This window comes from Planococcus citri, chromosome 1 (genome assembly GCF_950023065.1).
Source record: "Planococcus citri chromosome 1, ihPlaCitr1.1, whole genome shotgun sequence".
Classification (NCBI taxonomy): domain Eukaryota; kingdom Metazoa; phylum Arthropoda; class Insecta; order Hemiptera; family Pseudococcidae; genus Planococcus; species Planococcus citri.
In genome coordinates, this window is record NC_088677.1 from 80,219,447 (window position 1) to 80,244,807 (window position 25,361).

The 25,361-nt window shown below is 32.4% G+C and overlaps 3 protein-coding genes across 3 annotated transcripts; 2 read left to right on the top strand and 1 right to left on the bottom strand.

The window, feature by feature from the left end:
• Positions 1–302: 302 nt before the first annotated feature.
• LOC135836708 (serine/threonine-protein phosphatase PP1-beta catalytic subunit) lies at positions 303–3,534 on the top strand. The gene is made up of 7 exons (XM_065351697.1): positions 303–519; positions 961–1,092; positions 1,173–1,403; positions 1,479–1,655; positions 1,727–1,878; positions 2,067–2,201; positions 2,286–3,534. Exons 1-7 carry the CDS (start codon positions 468–470, stop codon positions 2,370–2,372), a joined length of 966 nt encoding a protein of 321 aa, XP_065207769.1. The 5' UTR covers positions 303–467; the 3' UTR covers positions 2,373–3,534.
• Positions 3,406–25,237, bottom strand: LOC135836662 (probable 4-coumarate--CoA ligase 1). Its single transcript, XM_065351637.1, has 8 exons — positions 24,815–25,237; positions 20,105–20,315; positions 18,395–18,757; positions 13,996–14,150; positions 13,627–13,804; positions 13,340–13,518; positions 12,612–12,767; positions 3,406–3,906 (listed from the first exon to the last, which is right to left on the bottom strand). Exons 1-8 carry the CDS (start codon positions 25,127–25,129, stop codon positions 3,625–3,627), a joined length of 1,839 nt encoding a protein of 612 aa, XP_065207709.1. The 5' UTR covers positions 25,130–25,237; the 3' UTR covers positions 3,406–3,624.
• LOC135836684 (serine/threonine-protein phosphatase 4 regulatory subunit 2-like) lies at positions 4,368–7,345 on the top strand. Its single transcript, XM_065351660.1, has one exon. It carries the CDS (start codon positions 4,609–4,611, stop codon positions 6,268–6,270), a length of 1,662 nt encoding a protein of 553 aa, XP_065207732.1. The 5' UTR covers positions 4,368–4,608; the 3' UTR covers positions 6,271–7,345.
• Positions 25,238–25,361: the final 124 nt, after the last annotated feature.

The following is a 25,361-nucleotide window of genomic DNA, read 5'->3' on the forward strand; positions in this document are numbered from 1 at the left end:
GCACTCTACTCGTGAGTAAACGAAACACTAAACAAAAGAACTTCCCAACGCCATTCAAACCACGTTTTCTTCAAATTATCTGATTTTCAGGAGAAATTTCGTTTAAAATAGTCGATAAATCGTTCAACATTAATTAATTTTAGCAAATTCAACAGAAATTTCGCTAGATATTCGAATCTACAAACAGTTTTCTTCAAGTTTCAAGTTCCAAGATCGGAAATGCAACGAACCAACGAAAAAGTCAAGTAAGCGAAATTTTTCAAATTTGCTCCACCCAGTAAAAAAATTTCGACAGGAAATTTTCCAACGTAATTTGTAAATTTCTTCATCTAAATAATACGTAGTAGTGTTTTTGTGATTGTACCAGAACAGGTTGTGAAAAAATTTTGATCATAAGTGTTTGAACTTGATCGATGGGTATTGATAAGTAGAAAAATTGCTCACCCAGATACTCAAGAATTTTTGTAATGGCTGATGTTGAGCTTAATATTGACGGTCTCATACAAAGGTTATTGGAAGGTAACTATTTTCATTATAATTTCTCATTCGTAGCATTTTAAAAGCGATAAAAATCAAGTGCCATTAGTCTACCTAATATTAGTAATCACTATTTTCGGAAATTATACTCCTTATCGTTGCCATATTCATCATTCGTCATAAAGATGGTTTCGACATTATTTCGCTACCATTTAGTATTGGCAATTAGTTTATTTACAATCTATTTATAGCTATTCGGTGTGGGAGTTGATGTAAATTTTGTCACATTAATCTTCAAATTAGGTCTTTTCCTAATTCATGTATTTGTATACCACACATTTCAACCTCAGGAAACGAAATTCCATAAATTTTCCCACGCTTTCCACTTCGCCTAAAAATTTTACATGGGAATAGCGATCACACGAATGGACGAATTCGGTTAACGTTGAATTTAATCCGAACGATATTTTTTTTGCTGTACAGTTCGAGGATGCAGACCAGGCAAATCGGTGTCTATGTCCGAACAAGAAGTTCGAGGATTGTGTTTGAAATCACGAGAGATATTCCTTCAACAGCCCATCTTGTTAGAGTTGGAAGCTCCTTTGAAGATATGCGGTAAGATTTTATTTTTAAATCGGCGTCATTGGTTCGAGAATTCGAGATTACGCACGTTTTTCTTCCTATTTCGTTTACAGGTGACATACACGGACAATATACTGATTTACTTCGATTATTCGAGTATGGCGGATTCCCTCCGGATGCGAATTACTTATTTTTAGGCGATTACGTCGATAGAGGAAAACAATCGCTGGAAACAATCTGCCTATTGTTAGCGTACAAGATTAAATACCCCGAGAACTTCTTCTTACTTAGGGGTAATCACGAATGCGCTAGTATTAACAGAATTTATGGATTTTACGACGAATGTAAGCACATTACTTAGTACTCTGATGTTAATTGACGATGTTTATCGATGCTTATACTATTTTGGCTATTTACAGGTAAACGAAGATATAATATAAAGTTATGGAAAACGTTCACTGATTGTTTCAATTGTTTGCCTATCGCGGCCATAATTGACGAGAAAATATTCTGCTGTCATGGTGGATTAAGTCCTGATTTGCAAGGAATGGAACAAATTCGTCGTATTATGAGACCAACCGATGTACCTGATACAGGTGAGATTGGTTAATTCAATTTTAAGGATTTCTTTTCTGAAAATCAGCACTAATGCTGTGTGTTTGTCTAGGTTTGTTGTGTGATTTACTTTGGTCAGATCCTGACAAAGATGTTCAAGGTTGGGGCGACAACGATCGAGGTGTTTCCTTTACGTTTGGTGCTGATATCGTTAGTAAGTTCCTGGCCAGACACGATTTAGATCTTATATGCCGTGCCCATCAGGTATATATATACTCAATTCGTCTATTCTGTACGAATTTTTATAATCCATAGACAGAGAAGTGTCCTAAAATCAAAGCTATCTCGTTTGGGCTTTCTAGCCGAAAATTTTCGATCACAGAACACTTTTTAGTTATTGGATCGTAGATGATTTCTGTACTAAGGAAACTAATTTCTGACACATTTTCCAGGTCGTTGAAGACGGTTATGAATTTTTCGCCAAAAGACAATTAGTGACTTTGTTTTCGGCTCCCAATTATTGCGGCGAGTTTGATAACGCTGGTGGTATGATGTCGGTCGATGATCAGCTAATGTGTTCTTTCCAGGTACGTAATGAGTCATCAATTACGAGAAGCATTCGCCGATAAAATATCAACGATTGAAATTAATTCTTATTTTTTCCCACTCAGATTCTCAAACCATCTGAAAAGAAAGCCAAATACCAGTACGGTAGTTTGAATTCAGCACGTCCTAATACACCTCCGAAGCGAAAATGATTCCTTCATTCTTTCAAAAAACCCTTCAAGAGTTTTTTCAAATTTTAACTAATCGCGATTTACATAACGGACACACTATCGGAAGTACCTTTCATCAATAATCCTTCATTAATGTATCATTTCCAACGGGATTTTTTTAGCTTTCGTGTTTTTAATACTCTTTTCAAAGTTGGTCATCTCGGATAATCCATCCTATTCATGTTTTTCTTAAAATTATTCTTAATCATTTGCTTTTTATCTATATCTATAGATTTTTTTTTTTAACCAGTTAGTATATTATTTTAGTGTAATTGAATTTTGGCCCGATGCCAAAACCAAAAAAAAGAATGATCGGAGCAATAATTTCGTCCTCATTTTCCCTGTTTTCCTTACTTTATTTTTTGTTGATTGAGTTTCTTATTTTTTTTTTGTTTTATTTTTTAAGTTGCACAACTTGTATAAAAATTTTTGAATTTTTTTCATCTTCCACTTCGTGTTGTTTTTCTTTTTTTTTTTACCTTAAGGTCGTTTTGTTTGACATTTTAATAACTTTCAAGGCTTTGCACAATTTTCTATAAATTTAAGAAAACTGTCATTGTTTTTGTCCAATTTTAATACTTATTTAGGTAATTTATATAAGTTTAATTTTTGTCACTTTATTAGTTGAGATGATGAATCTGTAGAGTTTTTTTTTTTTTTTTTGTGATAAAACGACAACGCCTTTTCTTTAGGTTGATCGAGTAGACCAAAAAAAAAAACATTTGCTGTAATGTGGTACTTTTACAATTTTTTTTAACTAGTCTTGATTTTTAGTTCGGGAGGTTGTTCTTGTTTATATACGTAAAAAAATCGTATTTAATTTGTAGATTAAAACGAATGTGTATTTGTTCTGCTATCTCAGATCGTGTTGTTGGTTCCTAAACTAGGGCGCGTGATTATGTAAATAATTAATTTTTCTTCGGCAAATACACATTCCAACGGAGCTATCGAATTTGTGCTAATTGAATAATTACGTAGCGGGTCGTAAAAGTATCGCGAAATCGATAAAGAAAAATTGATAAAAATAACGTTGATATGTAATTGACTAAAAGAAAAAATTAAACTATTATTGTACATTATTAAAATGATAACATTAATCGAAGATGTAAAATTCTATACACCAAATACAAATTTTACCCTAAAATATGCGTTTTTTTAAATGGAGCATTTTTTTTAACAAATTAAATACGTAGGTTCGTGATAACGAGACACGATTTTCAGCAGGTTTGGTTTTTTATTTGCCACCTAGTACTTTTAACTCGTTTCGTAATATTTTTCCAGCGACGTTACGAGGGATTGCGTTGATGAAAGCGACTCCTCCGGCTAATTTTTTGTAATGGACGACTTGCTGATTAACGTGATCGATGATTTTTTCGGCACTTATTTGAGCATTTTGTTTCAGAACAACGAAGGCTTTAGGTATTTCGTCGGCTAATGTGTCCGGTATTCCGACTACAGCTACGTCGGCGATTTCGGGTAGTTTGAGTATTATTCCTTCAAGTTCGGTGGGTGATACCTAGAAAAAGAATAGAGAAAATAAAAATTAGTCAGTGAATGAAAAAATTAACAGGAGCAATGAAATAATTTACAGATATCATCGTCAGTAAGTGGCATTGAAATAAGTTAAGTAAATAAACAATAAACAGAGCAGAATAAAGAGAGAAATCAGTCTGTTGTTTCAACTTCAAGAATAATACCGCAAGAATTGCTCAATTCAGAAAGAAAATCCAAAGCAAGCTTTTCCATTTCATTTCCTACTTCTAAGTTTCAGTTTTCCTCCACCTCATCCTCATCAAAAAGTCAAAAGAATTAATTTTTAGAAAAAATTTTCAACAACACTAGCGCTCCTATGTAAAAAAACTCGCAACTACAAAACCAAATGCCACGACCTTGAAAAAAAATGTTATGAAATCGACAATACAACTATCCAGTTACATTCGATATAGTTCGTTGACGTAGTACAACTAAAAAAAAAAAAAAAAAAAAAACGAAATTAGGAACTGAAAAGATAGCATTTTTGTGTGAAATTTCGGTATTTATAATTCGAATTAATTAGTCAATTAACCGAACTTAGTGCTAGTTCGAATATAAATCTCGTCTTCGGTAAATCGAATACTTATTCGGAGTGTTATTTCGGTCGGTCGAAGTATAATATTTCGAAATCGAACGTAACGTTTATTTTGGTATGTTTTGTTGACACTCGGGAGTAGAGATAATCATGGACAATCCCGAGTACACATTTCAAATTCTAGAAGTATTTTCGAAGATGAAACCGAAAGAAATACCACGCGAGCTCGAAGAATACATCACGTACGTGGCACGAACGGGAGATCCGGTATTTCAATGGGCCCTGGTGAAAGTACTCATCAAAGAGAAACTTGTAGCTGTACTGAACGATTTCAAAGAAAACAACCTTTCTTTGGAAATACCTCCTTACCCGAACGTCGACCCTTTCAACTACGAGACGCTGAAAAGTAACCTATTAACGCGCCTAGATTCATTCAGCTTGCCTCCTTTTACCATTCAGAGAATATGCGAACTGTTATCAGCTCCCAGAAAGGAATACAACAGAATAGATAAATATATGCGAGCCGTCGAGAAGAATGTACTGGTGGTAAGCGCTTGCGACCTGAGTCTGAAACGAGGACTAGACACGGACGGTAACGAATCCATGATGAACGGTATGTTATACGATAAAGTCAACGATTCGATGAATAATTTCAGTAATCACGTGTTTTCCACGTCGCACGACTCGAACGTGGACGAATTACAACATCTGAGCGGTAAACTCGACGTACCGGAGAGTGACGCGGTGCAACAGATCTTGGACGATTCGTGGACATCGGAGACCGGAGACGGCGACGAGTTCAAAATAAACGAAGCTAATAGTTCTACCTCTATATCGGTCAGTTTAGATAACGAGCTGCAATTTGTTACCGAAAAAAGTACGCCGGAAAAAGCGGACGTAGACGTTGTTAGTGAAAGTAAACCGATCGAACAGACGAGTACGTCGTCTTCGTCGTCGTTCGACGATAACGATTCTTTACTCATGGAAACCAGCTTACAAAACATCATGGTCGATAATAATACCTCTATCACGTACGAAAATAGTCCGTTAAAATCTCCTCCTAAAGAACCAACCAACGACGAACAGCCTACTATTACCGAATGCGAAAACGTTGTGTTTTCATTCAACCAACAAACGCAATCCGAAGACTCGAATCAAGATACACCAACTCCCTCATCGAACGAACCAACTACGCTGGAAACCGAAGAAGAAAAGCAATCCTTCGACGTAACCGAACCTCCTCAACAACAAGATGTTCCTCAAGCAGACTCGTTAGAAGCTGATTTAATATCGCCCGAAACCGAAACCTTCGTCGCTCAAACCGTCGATAAAGATTCGACAACCGAATTACAAACCGAAGACCAATATAAACCCGTAGAAACATCCTTCGAGTTCGAAGATTTTTCATCTCAGTCCACCAAATCAGATACTTCGATCGAATACACTTTCGAAACCGAATCCGAACCAGCTCCGAAACCCGAACCGATCGAAGAAACTCCCAGCACCGAAGAGTCAACACCCGAGGACCAACTTGAAACGTCGATTGTCGAAATCGAACAACCAGAGCCAGCTCCAGTTGCTGCTGAAACCGAGACCAACGAAACCGAATCCACTCAAGTAGAGGAAGAAGATTGTCAACTCGACGAATCTTTATGCTCGGGTGATAACGAAGCTCAAAAAAGCTCAACCGATTCGAAAGAATCTGAAATTCCAGCTCACGGTGAACTCGAATCTGTCGAACAGTCTGACACTACTACTAGTAGTTCTAACGATAAATTCGAAGATTCGGTGCCTCCCGAAGGGAATCCGTAATTAGTGCAGTTTTTTCTTTTTTGTAATCGAATTATTTTCATATTTTGTCACGAGGGTTTTTTTGTATTACGTAATTTTCCACGTATTGTTTTTCCTTTTTACGAATTTTTATATTGTACTTGACCCTCCCCTCCGCTCCTTTTACCCTCGGGGATTTAGTCCATCTCAACAGATTACTCTTATATGATTGGTTACTCGAATAAGTTTTTATCGTGTTGACTTTTTTTTTTTTTACCCAAGATGATGAGCTAGCGACCGTAAAAACTTAACTTTGACTTGGAGTATTGGTTTGAACCGAAATACTACGAATGTTGTATCAATTATTATTAATATTATTATTACTGTTATTTTAGTTTTTATAAATTATCATTTTTCTTTCCCCCTTTGCCAAGTCAATACGAGCGAATTAGGTGGAGATTAGTTTTACAAATCGGCACTGCCTTTTGAGTTTCTAATTTCGCTTTTATTTACTTCTGTATTTATTTTTATTAATTTTATTTCGCTTTGAGCTGAAGTTGTTTTACAAAAAATAAAATTTTTAGTTTATCCTCGATTTTGATGTTTTTGGCTGCTAAAATGAGGTTCCAATATTTCACTCTCGGTAGACTAAGCGATCGGTAATAACGTCGCTTTTATTTTTAATACTTTAATTTACTTAATCGATTCTTTTTAATAATCCTGTATACTCTGAATTGTGTAGTTGAAATTATTTAAGTTAGAAATTTTATTTTATTTTTCGCTGGATTTTTTTTTATAATTATTATTTTTTTTCCTCGATCCGACGAAGTATATGAAATAGCAATTTAAATTATACTTCGAGTATCTCTGTTGTATTGTATTATTTTTATTGTTAGGTAATGTGATAAATAATTTGGTTTTGTATCGGTACATGAATATTTTGTTTTTATAAAATACCAGCGATGGAATTATTATTGAAATGATGTTTTTTTTTAAAAAATAACGCAATACGCGAGTATCGAATTCCAGGTGTACCTGTGTAAAATGTACGTACTGTTTTGTTGCCTTGAATGGCTGTAAATTATGAAATCGTAATAAGTAAACGTTTTCAAAGCAATTTATCGTTGTTGTTTTTTCACATTCGGGAACCGTTTTAAGTACCTACACGTTAAAATGGGTGTATTTTGAAATTATTGTAAGTACCAAAAAAATAAGAAACCAAGAAAATGCATCGGAGTATCTTCAGGGTTTAACGAAATTTGAAATTTTTCTCGACACCGGAGCAGTGTTACCAGTTATACTGAACTTTAAGTATACAGACAGATACAGGACGTGATGAAGTTACTAGTTAGTAACAGATGGAGTTGCAGATGTTGCATAACGAGCACGAGAAGCAATAATTATTGTATGTAAAGTGATCAATCATGGAATATTCGCTGTCAAATGAATATTCAGAAGTGCTTCCATTCAATGGCATATATGGTATTCATTACTCTCGAGCTAAATGGGATTTACCCGAATATTACATAGATATGCAAAAAATTACAGTAGTGCGTGACTGATTCGAGAAAAAAACACAAAGATGGGTATACTTGGACTTACGTCAGCGTGAAGTTGGATTGTTTCTAATCTAGTGCTTACACTGCTTACTTAATTACTTATTCATACGATTTACGTCAGTCAGCAATACATGAAGAAACCAGTGTATAAGTATCTGATTGGAACATGTAGATAACTGCAAGGATTTCTGGAATTTTAAATTAGTTTCATTCCAGATTCTTTGATAAAAATTTCTGGTTGTTTAGAGAATTTGAAATTTTTTCAGGATTTAAAAAAAGTACTATTGTTAGAATCTGAATTTTTTTTAGATGATTTCAAAAGTCAAATTTTTCTAGAAAATTTCAAGCTTTATTCAGAATATCAAATTTGCTAGAATGTGTAATTTTTCAAGATTTTCAAATCCGAGTACCTACTTTTATTGGAATCTGAACTTATTTCATGGCAAATATTTTTGAAAATGGTTTCTTAATATTTTTTTTTTTTTTTTTTTTTCATAAAATGTGAATTTTTTTAAGTTTTAGAATTTTTACAGGATTTTACACGTATTAAAATCTCAAATTTATGAGAAATGCTGAAAGTTTTTGGGATCTAAATTAAATTTTTTAACCAAAGTACTTATAATTTTTTCTAGACAATCTCGAGCTTTATTCAGAATTAAAATTTTTCTGAGGGGGTCTCAAAGTTTTTTAAACAAAAGAATCTATTGAACTCACACTCTTCGATCTGAACTAAACCAATAAGCTAGATTGAAAAGACATGCCCCAAAACCCCCGTTAACAACATTTCAAATTCTGAAGTTCAATAATTTTGGATTCTTTTTGCAAATTTTTGAAAATGTTAAAAACTTGGAAAAAAATGTTTCAAGGTTGATTTTTAAAGTTTTTTTTTTTTTTTTTTTTTTTCAATACCTATCAATTTGAAAATTGTGCTTAAAACAGTTTTAAGTATTTTAAATTTTCAAAAATTTGCACAAAAAAATACGAAATTGAACGTAAGCGTTTGAAATTTTGATTACGAAGGTTTTAAAACATGCTCATTCGATCTAGTTTAATGTTTAATTTCCTTCAAGATGTCAGATTTTTCAGATTTTCAGAGAAAATCGAATTCTTTCTGGATTTCAAATTTTGTAGAATCTTAAATTTTTTCAAAACTCCAATTTTTTTTGAAAAATCTCCAATTTTTGAAGTTGATTGGTTTTTTAGGAGCTTAAATGTTCAGATTCAAAAGTTTTCAAATTTATGAGAATCTCAATATTTTTTTTTCAATATCTAAAATTTCTCAAAAAATTTCAATTTTTTTAATGATTTTGAATTTTTTTTAAAATTTTAAATTTTAGAAGCTGAAATTTTAAAACTTTTTTTCAAAATTGAAAATTGTTTAGAGGATTGCAATTTTTTTTTTAAAAATCGAGAACATTGAAATTTTGAATAGCTCAATACAAGTTTTTGCAAACACCTCAAATTTCTCACAATTAGCTCTCAAAAGCAACTTTTTTGTGGATTTTTTTTCAATAACTCAAATTTTCACAGGGGAGTTTAATTTTAAATTGTTTTCAGGATCTCATCACAAATTTTTTTCAAGACCACAAATTTTTTAGAAAAGCAGAAACATATTTAATGCATACTTTTTTCAAATTTCCAAAATCAGAATCATGTTTTTTTTCAAGATCTTCGATCTTCTGAAGAGTGTCAAATTTTCAAGGATTTCAATTTTTTCAGGAGCTCAAATTTTCTTCTTAAGGATACATAAGTATCAAATTTTTTCAAAATTTTGTATTTTACCAGAATCAACATTTTTTTATTTTTTTGGGGGGGGGGGGGGTGTTTATATTTTTCCATGATCTCAAATTTAAATTGAGAATCTCAAACGTTTTAAAATTATACATTTTTAGTCAAGATATAAACTTTTTGAGAAAATTTCAATTTTTCAAATGAGAATATCGAGTTTTTTAAATAGAATCTCAAAATTTTTAATAGATCAATATCTTCGAAGAAATTCACGAGAAATAATTTTTTTCAATATCTTAATTTTTTTAATGAGAGAAGGAGAGAGAATTTCAAACTTTTTAATACTTGACTTCAAAAGTTTTCTCAAGATCTTAATGGAGATTTTTTTTTTAAATCCAAAATTTTCCAGAGAATTTCAAACATTTTCGGATCTTGAAAGTTGAAATAATTTTTTTAACACACCAAAACTTTCTGAAAAAACTTGAAAATTCTTTGAAGGTTTATTTTCCATATAATTATTTCAAAATTAGAATCTTAATTATTTTTACATCTTCCTTTTTAACTTGAGCGAACTCCAAACTTTTTAGGATTTTTTAATTAAGATGTGAAATGAGAGAATTTTGAGGTTCATGAAGATGAAGAATCTTACATTTTTTAAGGGATCTTAGTTTTTTACGACTTTAAACAGAATCTCAACTTTTCTTCAAGATATCAAAAAGTGAATTTCAAATTTTTCATGATTTATTTATTAAAAAAAAAAAAAAAAAAAAAAAAAAAAAAAAAAAAAAAAAATTGAAAGACTCTAGAATCTATTTTTTTTCAAACATGGACTTTTTTTTGAATATAGAATAATTTTTTAAATAAAAAATTTCAATCTTTGAAGAATTTTTTACTTTTTAGAGAGAGAGAGTTCAGATTTTTTGAAAGATTTTAAATTCTTTCGAGGTTTTTTAAATTTCAATAAATTCTTTTGTGGTTTCAAATTTGAAATTTGAAATTCAATTTTTTCTGAGAATCTCAAACTTTTTAAGATCTTTGCTCACACATTTTTAGTCAAAATTTGAAATTTTTTAAAAGAAGAATCTTAAGCTTAAAAAGAAATCTCTGATTTGTTAAAGGATTTCAATGTATTAGGAAATTTAATGAACTTTTTTCAAGATCTCAAACTTTTTTAAGGCGACACCAAATTTTTTAGAATTCTGTTTTTTTCTTTTTTTCCTTATTTTTTTCAAAAAAAGATTTCTCCTTTTTGATAACTTCAAGGTTTTTTTTCAAAATCTCAAATTTTTCAGTGAATATCAAATGTTTTAGGATCTTAAAAGTTAAAGTTTGTTAGGATCTCGAATCTTTTGAGAGAAACTTCAAAAATGTTCATGATTTCAAATGTAGATATTAAAGTCTTAATTTTTTTTTTCAAGATCTAAAATTTCCTTACGATCTCATATTTTTTTGAAGTACTGAATTTTTCATGCCTCTAATTTTTTGAATGATTTTTAATTTTTTAGAACATCTAAAATATTTTGGAATTTCAAGTTCTCAGGAATAATTCAAATTTTTTAAAGATTTCTTTGAAGATCTCAACTTTTTTGTAAGATCTTAAATTTTTTATCGGATATTTTCGAATCAAAGTGAAATACTTCTGCGAATATTAAAATTGAAAAAAAATTTCTTATTTCTTCAACATCACGAGTTTGGTCTTAGTTCATGATTATAGACAGTTTTTGCTCCTATTCTCACTCTCCTCCTTCCCTCCCTCCCTCCCCCCACTTCCAAAAATTTCTCTTCGCCGTCTGAAAATAAATATAAAATCATAATCCAATAATTCACCTCCTTCTCCTCCAGAAAAAAAAGTGTTCTCACAACTAAACTCATACATTAATCGTAATTAGTAAACAATAATGCTTTCTCTTGCCATTCATTTTTCACACAATTGCTTTTTTCCCACTTCCTATACAGACTCTGGATGAAACGACCTTTTGCCCATCTCCACTTCTCTCCCACCAGCCAATTGTTCTTTTTGACAAAAAGATCATTAGTGATGTTCTGATGGTACGTACCTATCTATCGTCGAAAACACAGTAACATAATTAAACTTGATCGTTTGAACGTGACAACAACAAATACATATACAATACATAAATACCCAGTGCAAATACACACGTTTGGTAAAAGGGAAGTTGCAAAATTTACAAGCAGCATATCCGTGAAGTAGTTAATATTAATTTACGTCTTTTCGCGATTTCATCCCATAAATCAACACTCGAACACAAGGTACGCAAATTTATCCAGTGTTCTTGCATCGTCTGTTGCACATACTCGTAGAGGAAGAGAAATAAATGTAAAAAAATACACGTGTTTCCCACTACTTGATGACTTGACGCAGGCTAGATCGTTATAATGTGCAGCAATTTCGAATTGTCGTGATGTTCTCACCCTTCACTTTCATAGCTATAGGCTAACTGAAGCTGAATTTAAACAGCAACAAGCAATATAAGCACGCATTTTATAATACAATGTATGGAGGGGATGAGAATTATTGAGAACCCGATGAAGCTAAAACGAATACATGGACTGCTGGCTGGAAGCTGGAGCCTACTCCAACTGGAGCCAAGTACAGAGCTGTAGAGTCTAGACTATAGCGAGGTGGAGGCTCGAAAGCGATTAAGCAAACTAGTTTACATATACGTACGTATAATAAACGTATATAGCCAAGAAATGACTACGTTCACGTAGCTAAATATGTGTGCGTGTTTCAAAAGATGCATTCCATTTGAACTTGAAATTATAATACGAATACGATGAGGAGAGTTAATGAATTTCAATGAACTTGACAGTGGTGTTGGTGTTTGTAAGAGGCCGTCCACTATAACATACTATCGAGTATCCTATCCGAGAATACACAAATACTCGTACGTCGATCGTTGAACTCGGCAAAAGAAGAATATTATTATTTTTCTAGCGCCTCTTTCGCTCAGCTGGGTGTCCTTTTACCATATAACCTATTTTTAAGTTTGTTTTTTAGCCACCCCAGTATTCTGTATTGTACGTGATCGTAGATGTATTTGGGACAGGGGATGATTTACGCGTAGTACGTACCTGGTTTCCTTTAACTTTAATAAGTTCTTTTGTACGATCAATAACGTAAAAGAATTCATCGTTGTCGTAGTACACCACATCTCCGGTACGCAGCCAACCATCTTTATCTAGGATTTCTTCAGTGGCTTTGTCGTTTTTCCAATATCCTTTCATAACCTGCAACAGAAATTCGTACATTGGTTTAAAAAGATCTGTAGGTACCTACAACAGAAGCAGCTGAGAATCATGGTGTAGGGTGCAGTGAGGGGAAGGAAGGAAAGATCTGGTGAGTGTTAGATCGTTACATTAATGGAAGGGGGACGAGAAGAGGGATGAAATACTTCGACCTGCGAGAGCGATTGATCTATAAATAGGTAGCATTAGGGGTAGAAAAAGAAAGATCACGAAGGAAGAAACACGAAATTTTTAACTCGTAAGAAAATATTTGCACAAATTAAATAAAATAGGTACTTCATATTTTTCTCTAATGGAATCAAATGCTAATTTTTCAGGCCACAAAATTCATAGCTGAGATTCAATAAAAGATTAAATATGTTAATCCCGAACTCAACTTGAAAACATTTTTCATGTGGCTAATTAATTTAACCACAACCCAACAAAGATTCCATCCTAAGAGTAATGGGACATTTTACAGAAACCATTTGAAACTGGTTTTGGAAGCATCGTGTCTGAAATCCAACGCAGGTACCTACATCAAATTTTAATGAAACAAAGCTAACAATAAGTACCTGTGGTCCTTTAATGTATAATTCACCAGACTCATAAGCTGGCTGGTTTTTCCCATCTTTCAAACTGACCACTCTGGCTTTGGTATCCCTGATCAACACACCAGCGGAACCGTGCTTTTCGAAGCCCAGATTGAGAGGTGAAAGTAGAGCGCAGGGGGATAACTCGGTCATTCCATATCCTGTATTTTGAGAGGGAGAAAAATAAATGTCATAAATCAAACAGGACATATTAGAAAGAATGTACATAGATAAAAAAAAATCTTGAAATAGGTATATGAATTTTTTACCTTGTCTAATTACTAATTCATCGTGGTTAAACTTATTCCTAAAATTCTCGATTAAAGATTTACTAGCCGGAGCAGCTCCACTGACGATTTCTCTAACAGAGGCCAAATACTCGGGTTTCACACTCGGATGTGAAGCTAAGAACAGCAATAAAGATGGAACTACGAATAATAAATTGGGCTGTAACAGAAAGAATCATCAAAATACTGAATTAGAATACTGGAATGAGTATCAATAAATGTAATCAATCAGATAATTGTTAAGATATTGGTAGCTAGAATTTGCGCAATAGTAGGTATAAAAAATAGGCACCTATTCGCTATTACAAACTATCGCAATCACCAATTCCCAACCTACCATACTGATTATACCTTATACTGTTGCAGGCATTTGATATAGGCTTCTGGTACGAATTTCGGCATTGTTACTAAATGTAAGCCTTTGTTCACGGCGAGGTTTAGAATTGAATTAAATCCGTATATGTGGAAGAAAGGCAGTACTGTCAGTGATATCTCCTGGAATGTATCTGAAATTAAATTGCAATTCGTCATAAATAGGTAGTCAATAGTCATCCATGTTGATACAAAATGCATAGAGTTTCAGCTCAATAACCCTTTGGACCAAGACATAATCCGATGGATGAAATTTAAATTGCTTAAAGTATCCTGGGTGAACAGGATTGGATCTGACCAACTCTAATACTCTGAATAGGTAGGTCCAATTTGATCTAGAGAATGTCTAAATCTGATCAGGTCTGATCTGTTTTAATAATCAATCAGGTCCATAGTCTGATCAGATCTACACGTACACATATCTGATGGAGATCCAATCAGATCTTCTCCATTGGATCAGATCTAGTCCGAACAGCTCCAACCTGATCAATACTTTGATCTGACCAGGTCTGCTCTGAGCTCTGATCCAATCTGGTCACGCCTGGTAAGATCTTTATAAGGTCCCTTTGGGTTTGGACTGATTAGGTCTCATGTCAAACTCCTGATGGATCACCAACTTACTCAAATGCTTGAGCTTGAGGATCACAGAAAGTATAAGTTGAGCTACCCCACCATCCCCCGCAGAAATAATTGGATCATAGTCAGACTGAATCAGGTTTGGACTTATACTTGGATCCAAATAGACCTGATCAGTCAGACCTGACCATACCTAATCTAATCAGAACTGGTCAAATCAAAGTTTTGAATTTGATCATATAGTATCTATTCTGACCAGATTAGACTTGATCACTGATCAGGGCCACATTCCCAAGATTTGATTTAAATCTGTCCTTGATCAGACTGTTGTATAGAAGAGACCTGATTGGATCAGACCAAAACTGCACAAATCATACCGGATCAGAGTCAGCATTCCTCAGATACAATTTAGATCTGTTCAGACTTAATCAGATCTGATAGGAGAGACCTGGACCTGATTGGATCTGAACAGATCTGATCAAATCAGATCGAACTTGATCAAAGCCAGACATTCCCTAGATCCAGTTTAGACCTGTCCAAACTTGACCAGGGCCAATAGGAGAAACCTGATTTGACTTATACGAATCAATTCGTTCGCGAACGATTCACCAAAAATTATTCAATTCGTATGCAAATGATTCAACAAAACCTATTCAATTCGTTCGCGAATGATTTTGATTTGCGAAAAATTAAGTAAATGAATCGATTCGTTCGCGAACAAGTAAACTTATATTAATGAATCAATTCGTTCGCGAACGAATCATCAAAAATTATTCAAATCGTTTGTAAATGATTTGCCGAAAATTAATAAAATGAATCGATTCGTTCGCAAACGAGTCGCTTATATGAATCAATTCGTTCGTGACAGATTCACCAAAAATTATTCAATTCGTTCGCAAATGCTTCAACAAAAATTATTCAATTCAATTCGTTCGCGAATTATTCGCCAAAAATTATTCAATTCGTTCGTGAATGATTCACCAAAAATTAATTAAATGACTCGATTCGTTCGCGACTGATTCACCAAAAATTATTCAATTCAATTCGTTCGCGAATGATTCGCCAAAAAATAAAAATTATTTAATTCGTTCGTGAATGATTCACCAAAAATTAATTAAATGACTCAATTCGTTCGCGACTGATTCACCAAAAATTATTCAATTCAATTCGTTCGCGAATGATTCGCCAAAAAATAAAAATTATTTAATTCGTTCGTGAATGATTCACCAAAAATTAATTAAATGACTCAATTCGTTCGCGACTGATTCACCAAAAATTATTCAATTCAATTCGTTCGCGAATGATTCGCTAAAAATTTTTCAATTCGTTCGTGAATGATTCACCAAAAATTATTCAATTCAATTCGTTCGCGAATGATTCGACAAAAATTATTCAATTCGTTCGCGAATGATTCACCAAAAATTATTCAATCGGTTCGTGAATGATTCACCAAAAATTAATTAAATGACTCGGTTCGTTCGCGAACGAGTCACTTATACGAATCAATTCGTTCGCGAATGATTCACCAAAAATTATTTAATTCGTTCGTAAATGAAATGCTTCAACAAAAATTATTCAATTCAATTCCTTCGCGATCGCGAATGATTCGCCAAAAATTATTCAATTCCTTCGTGAATGATTCCCCAAAAATTAATTAAATGACTCGATTCGTTCGCGAACAAGTCACTTACACAAATCAATTCGTTCGCGAATGATTCGCCAAAAATTATTCAATTGGTTCGCGAATGATTCGCCAAAAATTATTCAATTGGTTCGTGAATGATTCACCAAAAAATAAAAATAAATTAAATGACTCGGTTCGTTCGTGAACGAGTCACTTACACGAATCAATTCGTTCGCGAATGATTCACCAAAAATTATTCAATTCCTTCGTGAATGATTCACCAAAAATTAATTAAATGACTCGATTCGTTCGCGAACGAGTCACTTATACGAATCAATTCGTTCGCGAATGATTCACAAAAAATTATTCAAATCGTTTGAAAATGATTTGCCAAAAAATAATTAAAATGAATCGATTCGTTCGCGAAAGATTCACTTGTGAACGAATCGATTCATTTTTAATTTTTTGGAAAATGCAAATCATTTTTAAACGATTTGAATAATTTTTATTTTTTGGCGAATCATTTGCGAACGAATTGATTCGTATAAGTGACTCGTTCGCGAACGAATCGAGTCATTTAATTAATTTTTGATGAATCATTCACGAACGAATTGAATAATTTTTGAGTGATTGGATCTGAACAAATCTGATCAGTGATCAGGCCTGATCAGAATCAGACAACCCTTAGATTCAACTTAGATACCTAAGTTTGGACTTGAATAAGCAAACCCAATGCATAGAAGAGACCTGACTGGATTAGATCTGATCAAATCTGATCAGCAGACCTGCCAGTACTCAGTAATTCCATTTATCTTTATTCTTTCGATAAATTTGCATCTTTCAATTTGCAAATATTTTCTCATTTTTGATGATTTTTCATCCCAGAAATTCAAGAATCAGTATTTCCCTGTTTAAAAATAAATTTTTGCTGATGCAGCAAATTTTCAACGATTTTGTTTTGTAGATTTGATGCCATGCAACCAGTAGAACATGGTTACTTTTACTTAACAGAACGAAGTACCTACTCAACTATAGGTAATTTAAATTTTATCCACGCGATTGTCTCCTAGTCCAAAGGGTTAAATCAAGTCAGTTTTTTTGAATCGGTAATTCATTACATAAGCTATGTAGATATCATTATGCAAACCATACCGACGCATTGATTACCTAAAATGTTGACATGTTGTACCTAATTTGTACTCACATGTAAAATTTGTAAAAGTAAACACATCGATCAGAAATTTTTAAGGTCGTTTGAAGAATCATTATGCTGAGAAAAGTTTAGAGTCTAGACAATGCCAGTGAAGCGACAAGTTCGAATATTCAAGTGAAAACATGTTGCATGTATGATCATCGTCATAACTTTTAGATATAAGCTATGAGAATTGAGCGCACGTTGAAAGTTTTTCGAGAGTCACCTTCGTGTAATTGTTCTGCAAGACTGGCTGAATAATTATAGTTTGCTTGTTTCGTTATACTTCCGACAATATATAAACCCGGCAGTAGATATACATACGGATACAAATTTGAGATGTTTCCAAGATTTAAATATTAACGTCAGCAACTTACAAAATCGTTTGCTATCTATGATTGCCATTCAAAACAAACAAACACGTATACAAGGTGTCCCACACTTACTTAATAGGTACGTTAGATAATCGTACTTGAATTATTTGATCGAGTGATACATTGGCTACAACACATGAGTAATTGGCACACTCACAAAAATTCATATTTTTTTCAAAGTCAACGTTATAAAGCTCAAATTAAGTAGATGGGCACTGGGCAGTATTCGAAAAAATCCAAAAAAGGCCAAAATGAAAACTACTTACACTAAATTTAATTTTTTTCTTTTCAAACTCAAGTTACCTATGTATACCTCTTTCAGTTTTGAGTTTTGAAAATATCTCACATGAGCCAAAGACTTTTTTTTAAAAATAGAGAATTAAATATTATACAAAAAAGGTCCTCTGCACGTTTTGAATATTATTTTCAAAATTGAAGAAGCTGCACTGACTGAAACAAATGGGAGAGAGAAGGTGTGCTTCTATTTTTTGTTTTTTTTTTTCAAATTCCAATCCTAGCCTTTCAAAAGCTGTGATCTCAATCTCATCTATATTACAACCAATTCAATTCAGCAAAACCATAAGTTAACTAACATAATTATGTAAGTCTAACCTGTAGTATCTTTATACGAAAGAATGTTATCGTGATCCAATTGCATTAAATTAGCTACACAGTTTTTGTGAGTCAGCATGACTCCTTTAGGAAGACCGGTAGTTCCGCTGGAATAAGGCAGCACAGCAATATCCTCCGAAGAGGGGGTGTACAAAGGCACGGATTCAGATTCAGCTTGAGAAGCGATCAATTTGCCGAAATCGTGTACGTCGAATTTTGATTCAGTTTTTTCTGGTTTGTTGATAACAATGGTTCCTCGGTAATGACTCGATTCGGATATGGCAGCTTCTAAATTTGATAACAACTCTGGTATTGTCACGGCGTATTTAACGTCGGCGTTTTCGAATTGCCTTTTGATTTCGCCTGTAACATAAAACATATTGTTCAATGTAAAACTTGTAAATACTAAATACATCAGGTTGATCAGATCAATGTGAGATTAACAGGGATGGGGGAGAGTGCGACAAGAACATAACATAACCATGGTAGAAATTCTGAAATGAAATTTAAGGTTTTAAAAAGAATGAATAACTTGTTTTTTTCAAACGAAATAATTAAAATTCAATTTTTGGTTCAACTAGTTCAACGACCTCGATGGTGTGTTATCAGTGTTATCACTCAACGATTTGATTGGTTAAATTGAAATTCAAACACGTGACTAATATTAAGCTTGCAATTTGATTGGATTATATGATATTCGATTTCATGAGGGAGGGGGGTAAAGTTCACTATCACTACAAAAAATAAATTTTTCAAACTTAATGATAAAAAATATTCATTTAATTGCCAGTGAATAAATTTTTCCATTCATGAAATGAAATCAAAAAAGAGAACTGAAACTGTAGGTACCCAATCCAGAACGATAAATGACAAGCTTTTCCATTCTAGGAATTTGCAATCTACTTGGCAGAATTATTCACCCATTCATTCGAGTAATTTTATATCTAATCTGATGGCTATTTTTCTGATAATTAATCTAAAGCACCGTTCGATGAACTAAAACGAATGACGTTAGCTTTTTGACAAGTATTTCGTCGTCTTGTTTATTGTTCATCTTCATTTATCAGCAATTCAGCATGACGTACCTTACCTACTCTATTTATTGGATTAATCATATAAGTAATCTCATTCTCAATTCTCATATCAAAGGTGCCTGCCTACAGGTACACCAGACGTAGAGTGAAATATCGATGTCATTTTGCAATAGAATAATTCTAATAAATAGTAGGTATAAATTAAGGTCAATCTCGCCGCAACGAGTAAAGTTCTCTCTAAAAAGCCAACGCCATGGTTCAAAGCGAATAGTACAATAATCAACTCGCTCGAGATAACAACTCACACATGGTGACATTATATTTTTTAAAACGATTAAACTCATTTCAAAACGACGAATTTGTACGGAACGAAAAGAAACAAAATGATGACAAATTGTGAGTTATCTGTTCGTATACTTGCGCTGCTCGTTAAATAAAGTCATTCGGTATTCGTTAATTGTTATCTGCTCTGTTTCAATATTTACATACTTTTACCTATCGTTGGAAAATATGTACCTAGTTTTCAACGAAGCTTCAAAGTCGTAAACGAAAAACGAACCAGATACCGTTTTAGTACTTAAGTCAGTCCTCCCTGATGAACATCTGTTGTCTTTATGGAAATTTCCACAAGTTTAGCTTTTCTAGCTCGATAAAAATGGGTAGTCAGGATACTAACTTGGAGTATATAGAGGATTCACAAATGTAACTATCATTCCAGCTTCCATGGCACCGTGTATGGCGAGCACATATTCAGGAATATTGGGTAGCAATAAACCGACAACGTCTCCTTTCTTTAATTTCAGCTTTGAAACCAAAGCTCGAGCAAATAACGTACACATTTGACGACCTTTTTCGTACGTGTATGATCTGCCAGTAATTCCACAAGTCTGTAAAAAAAAAAAACAAATGAATAAATAAAAAATAATTAGTTGAATGATACCAAATGTATAAAATATTGCATTGTATTTTTTTTTTTTTTTTTTTTTTTTTTTAATAAAATTGCAATGTACCTACTTATTTAATTTACTCAAGTAAGGTACGTATTAGGAACGCAAAACCAGAGTCTTCTAAGTAGGTTAGGGTAAAGGTAAAAATGCTTTAGATATACCTATTCAAGGAAATAAGATTTTTAAAAAAATCTTATTTAGAATTTTGTCATGTTTTAGGGGGAAAATGAATGCTCATTTTTCTTCTGAATACTTAAATACACCTATTAGGAATCGATGAAATCATCAAAAAAAAAAATTCAAGTACTTTAACGTCAATGGTTGTCTAAGATAATGTATTTTTTATGAAATCCATAAGCTTCGTTTTCTTCGAAAGAATGAAGCACATTGATCTTTGTACTTTATAGCAATTCAGGCAGTAAATTGAAATTTCACGTTTCATTTAGAGTGAATCTATAAGATAAATGATAACAGAACGTCTAGCAACGCAACACATTCTTCTACCTGTATCGATTATGAAGGCTACTCACAACCTAAGTTCATCCTCAAGTACCTCGGGCTTGGCTTTTTAAAAAACAAAACCATCAATAAAATCTCAAAAAATAATTTGCATTATTAATTTCATATTAAAATTAGAATAAATTATAGATAACAGTTTTTTTGTTTTTGAGTAATTTAGCTAGTGTTTTGGAGGCTTTTCAAATTATAAAAATACGAACATTCATACACTAATTAGAAACTATCTTGCTGAGGAAGAATAAGTAGATATACATAGGAATTCATTAAGCGAACGTTATACATCATAGGTCATAATAAGCTTCATTCATCTTACACGTCTCCTCCACAGCCTCCTTCTCCAAAGCATTAACACGAATTGTTTTTTTACTCGTAAAGAGAATAATTTTTTCATTAATTTTTCTCCATACAGCTTAGTTCTACTCAGTGCTCAACACCATTAAAAATTATTATTGGGAGTACTGCATGTAGACGATGACAATGGAGTCTAATTTATACAAAATTCGTATACTTAGAGTTGATTTGTTCAGAAATATTATTTCTTCTTATATTCTTCGATAAGTAAAGTAGATGGTATTCGAAATCAAAAAGCTATCATTATTATCAAATGAAATGGAAAATTTATGAGTTTGAACCGTATAATAAAATTATTGATTTTCTCGCAAAGATAACGAACAAATTTTGTGATACGAAAATTACATTTACACACTTGCACTTCATTTAGATACCTATATACAAGTATAGGTTTAAAACTTTTATTTTCGATATCCAGTTTTTCTTTCACTTTCTATTATTCTATTGTCGTAATGCGAATCAACTTGGTGTTCGAGTTGTTGAAAACCTGTCTTTGTTTTTATTATTGAAGAAATTCATCGGTTTGATTCGTCATAAACATGTTCAAGTTGGATGATTAATTACTGTAGGTATTGCAACTGGATTCCTCGTGTAAGCCTTATCAAGTACATAGGTTTAGGTACGGTGTTAAAGGAAGTGGAAAATTAAAATTCAGGGGATTTTTTTTTGGAGAAAATTTGAAGCAATTATGTATTTATTAGTGAAGATGAGTATATAGAGATAATTGATCAAGAAATTATAATAGGTACATTTTAACACAAAAAAGTACCAGTAAATTGAATTTTTGGGGTGATTTGGACTGATGTGCAGGACTGCAGGTGTATCCTTTGACTATATATACTTAGTACTGAACAATTAGGTATGCAAAAAATGGGCAATATTTTTCCAAAATGAGTAATTTTACCAAAACAATGAGCGACTCTGTTAAAAATGTGCAATTTTACAAAAAAAAAAGAGCAATTCTGTCAAAAATAAACGATAATGCAAGAAACGTACAATTTTTCCAAAAATGAGAAAATATGCCAAAAATGAGAAAATATGCCAAAAATGAGCAATTTTGCCAAAAAATGAGCAATTATGGTAAAAAATGTGTTATTTAGTCAAACAATTAGTAATTTTGCCAAAAATAAGCAACTTTGTTAAAAAATGAGTAATTTTTCAAAAAAGAGCAATTTTTCCAAAAATGAAAAAATATGCCAAAAATGAGCGATTTTGCCAAAAAATGAGCAATTTTGCCAAAAAATGAGCAATTATGGTAAAAAATGTGTGATTTAGTCAAAAAATGAGTAATTTTGCCAAAAATAAGCAATTTTGCTAAAAAATGAGTAATTTTTCAAAAAAGAGCAATTTTGCCAAAAATGAGAAAATATGCCAAAAATGAGCAATTTTGCCAAAAAATGAGCAATTATGGTAAAACATGTGCCATTTAGTCAAACAATGAGTAATTTCGCCAAAAAGGTGCAATTTTGCTAAAAAATGAGCAATTTTGCCAAAAAATGAGCAATTATGGTAAAAAATGTGTTATTTAGTCAAACAATCAGTAATTTTGCCAAAAATAAGCAACTTTGTTAAAAAATGAGTAATTTTTCAAAAAAGAGCAATTTTTCCAAAAATGAAAAAACATGCCAAAAATGAGCAATTTTGCCAAAAAAAGAGCAATTTTGCCAAAAAATGAGCAATTTTGCCAAAAAATGAGCAATTATGGTAAAAAATGTGTGCTTTAGTCAAAAAATAAGTAATTTTGCCAAAAATAAGCAATTTTGCTAAAAAATGAGTAATTTTTCAAAAAAGAGCAATTTTGCCAAAAATGAGAAAATATGCCAAAAATGAGCAATTTTGCCAAAAAATGAGCAATTATGGTAAAACATGTGCCATTTAGTCAAACAATGAGTAATTTCGCCAAAAAGCTGCAATTTTGCTAAAAAATGAGCAATTTTTTCTAAAATGAGAAAATATGCCAAAAATGAGCAATTTTTTCAAAAATGAGAAAATATGCCAAAAATGAGCAATTTTCCAAAAAGTGAGCAATTATACCAAAAATAAAAAAAATGAGCAATTCTGCAAAAAATGTGCAAATTTTTCCAAAAAATTCCTTGAAATTTCTTGATTTTCTTTTTGTTTTTTCCAATTATTTCCATTTTATTGATAAGTATTTTCTAAGTTTAATATACTCAACATTTACTGAAAAACTCCAGTTCTAAAATAAACAAATCACTTTGGCTGAGAGGGCCTGTTATCGTTCTAAAATTAATTGAAATTTCATGTAAATCAATTCAATAAGATTATCGTATTTGCTCTAGTTCTATTTGCAGACTCACAGTTTTCTCAAATAATCTACAATAATTAGAATATAGAAGAATAAAATAAACAAATTAGAATTGTTTGCTAATCGCAATGTCATTTGAGCAGCTTTCGCACGTATCATTTTCCGAGTAATTATCAGTTATCAAGTCAAGGTTTTTCCTATATTAACAATTAACGACGCCGTATAAATAATTGTCACGCTTGAAATTCAACTTTTACGAGCGTTCAGTTTGTTGAACTGATATTGTTTTCTCAAAAGTTCATTAACTGGGCAGGTGTATTTAGATTTTGATCGCAAATTTTGATTCGAAAGTACTCGAAATAAAAGTTTGGATGTACTTGTAATTTGTAGACTTTTTTTTTTTTTTTTTTTTTTTTTAAATTAAATTAGGGCAAAGTATACTTTTAAAAAAAAATTAATATGTTTATTTTGAAAATTTAACTGATTGCATATCAAGTGATGATCTTCTGAAATTAATCTAAATGGCTGAACAAGTTTGAAGAACTGCACACTTATATAGTACATACCTTCTACCTACCTAATGACAAATGAAAATGAGTTAGCCCATCAATATCAAGGACATACCTAATTATTTTATATTATTTTAAAATTACTAGGTACCTAAGTAGTACTTTTGAATCGCGTGAGAGATGAACAGTGATAATTGGATATAACTTTGTTACGAATTTCATGTCCATGACAGGATATTAAAAATTCGAAAACAAACTCTACTTCGGTATATATCGATTGAAAATTCAATGGTTAATGTTTTTCATCTAGTAAGTATAACAACAACAAATAGTCTATGTAATCCTATAAATGGTTGGTGCGCTTCTCTACTCATCCTAATGCGAGTGCTGTAATTTATCGATTTTTCATTTCGTACACACAGCTTGCCTTGACAAGTCTCAACGATATCATATCAAATCCATGCACTCGTCGTCGAGCAGCACTTGAATAAATACAGCTCGTAATATTTTTCAGTTTGCTTTGTCAAAATCATAGTATAGGTAATCTCATCAGACGGAGAATTATGCCGAAAATTATCATACAGTCTGTAAAAAATGCTATAGTATAAAAATGATGTTCGCGAATTGGCTGCTCTTCAAAAATTGTATCACGGTGTCCTATATAATGAGTTATTCTCATTCTATGCGTCAAAATGTATCGTACAAATAGATTATGTAGTATTATTATTATGCGTTGACAATAATCGCTATAGGTACCTATTTTATTATTGTTGTTATCAGTAGTAAGTACTTACAATCATGGGTTTTGTGGGCCATTTCTTAATATCCCTCCAAATATACTGCGGCAGATTCGAATCCGGTATATCAATTGTTCCAAATTTTGATTCTACTACATTATTTTCACTAGTAGCGTAAGTCCTCCTGTGCTGAGTGGTAAATAAAACGTAACTAGTGAATTTTTCATTTTGAAAAAATTTCCTACCGTTGCACGAAACTAATTTAAGACGAGGTATCGACGATTTTGATAAATGATTAAAACTTCTACGATTATGTGATAATATAGAGTTCGAGGCGAATAGAATTTTATAAGAGTGTTTTTTCGAAAACATTTTTACGACTTTTGTTAGCAATATCGATGCACCATATACACTACCTAGTCAACGGTACGAATACGAACTGCTACTACTAGATGATCAGATTTTAAATACAAGCATGCAGATACTGCCGTATATAACAGGTTTATTCACATCCCTACTACTTCACTAGAGCTAAAGCACTAACCGACTCCGAAATGTTTCCGTTTAGGGCGAATAATGCATTTTTTTAGCCTCAGTTATTCAT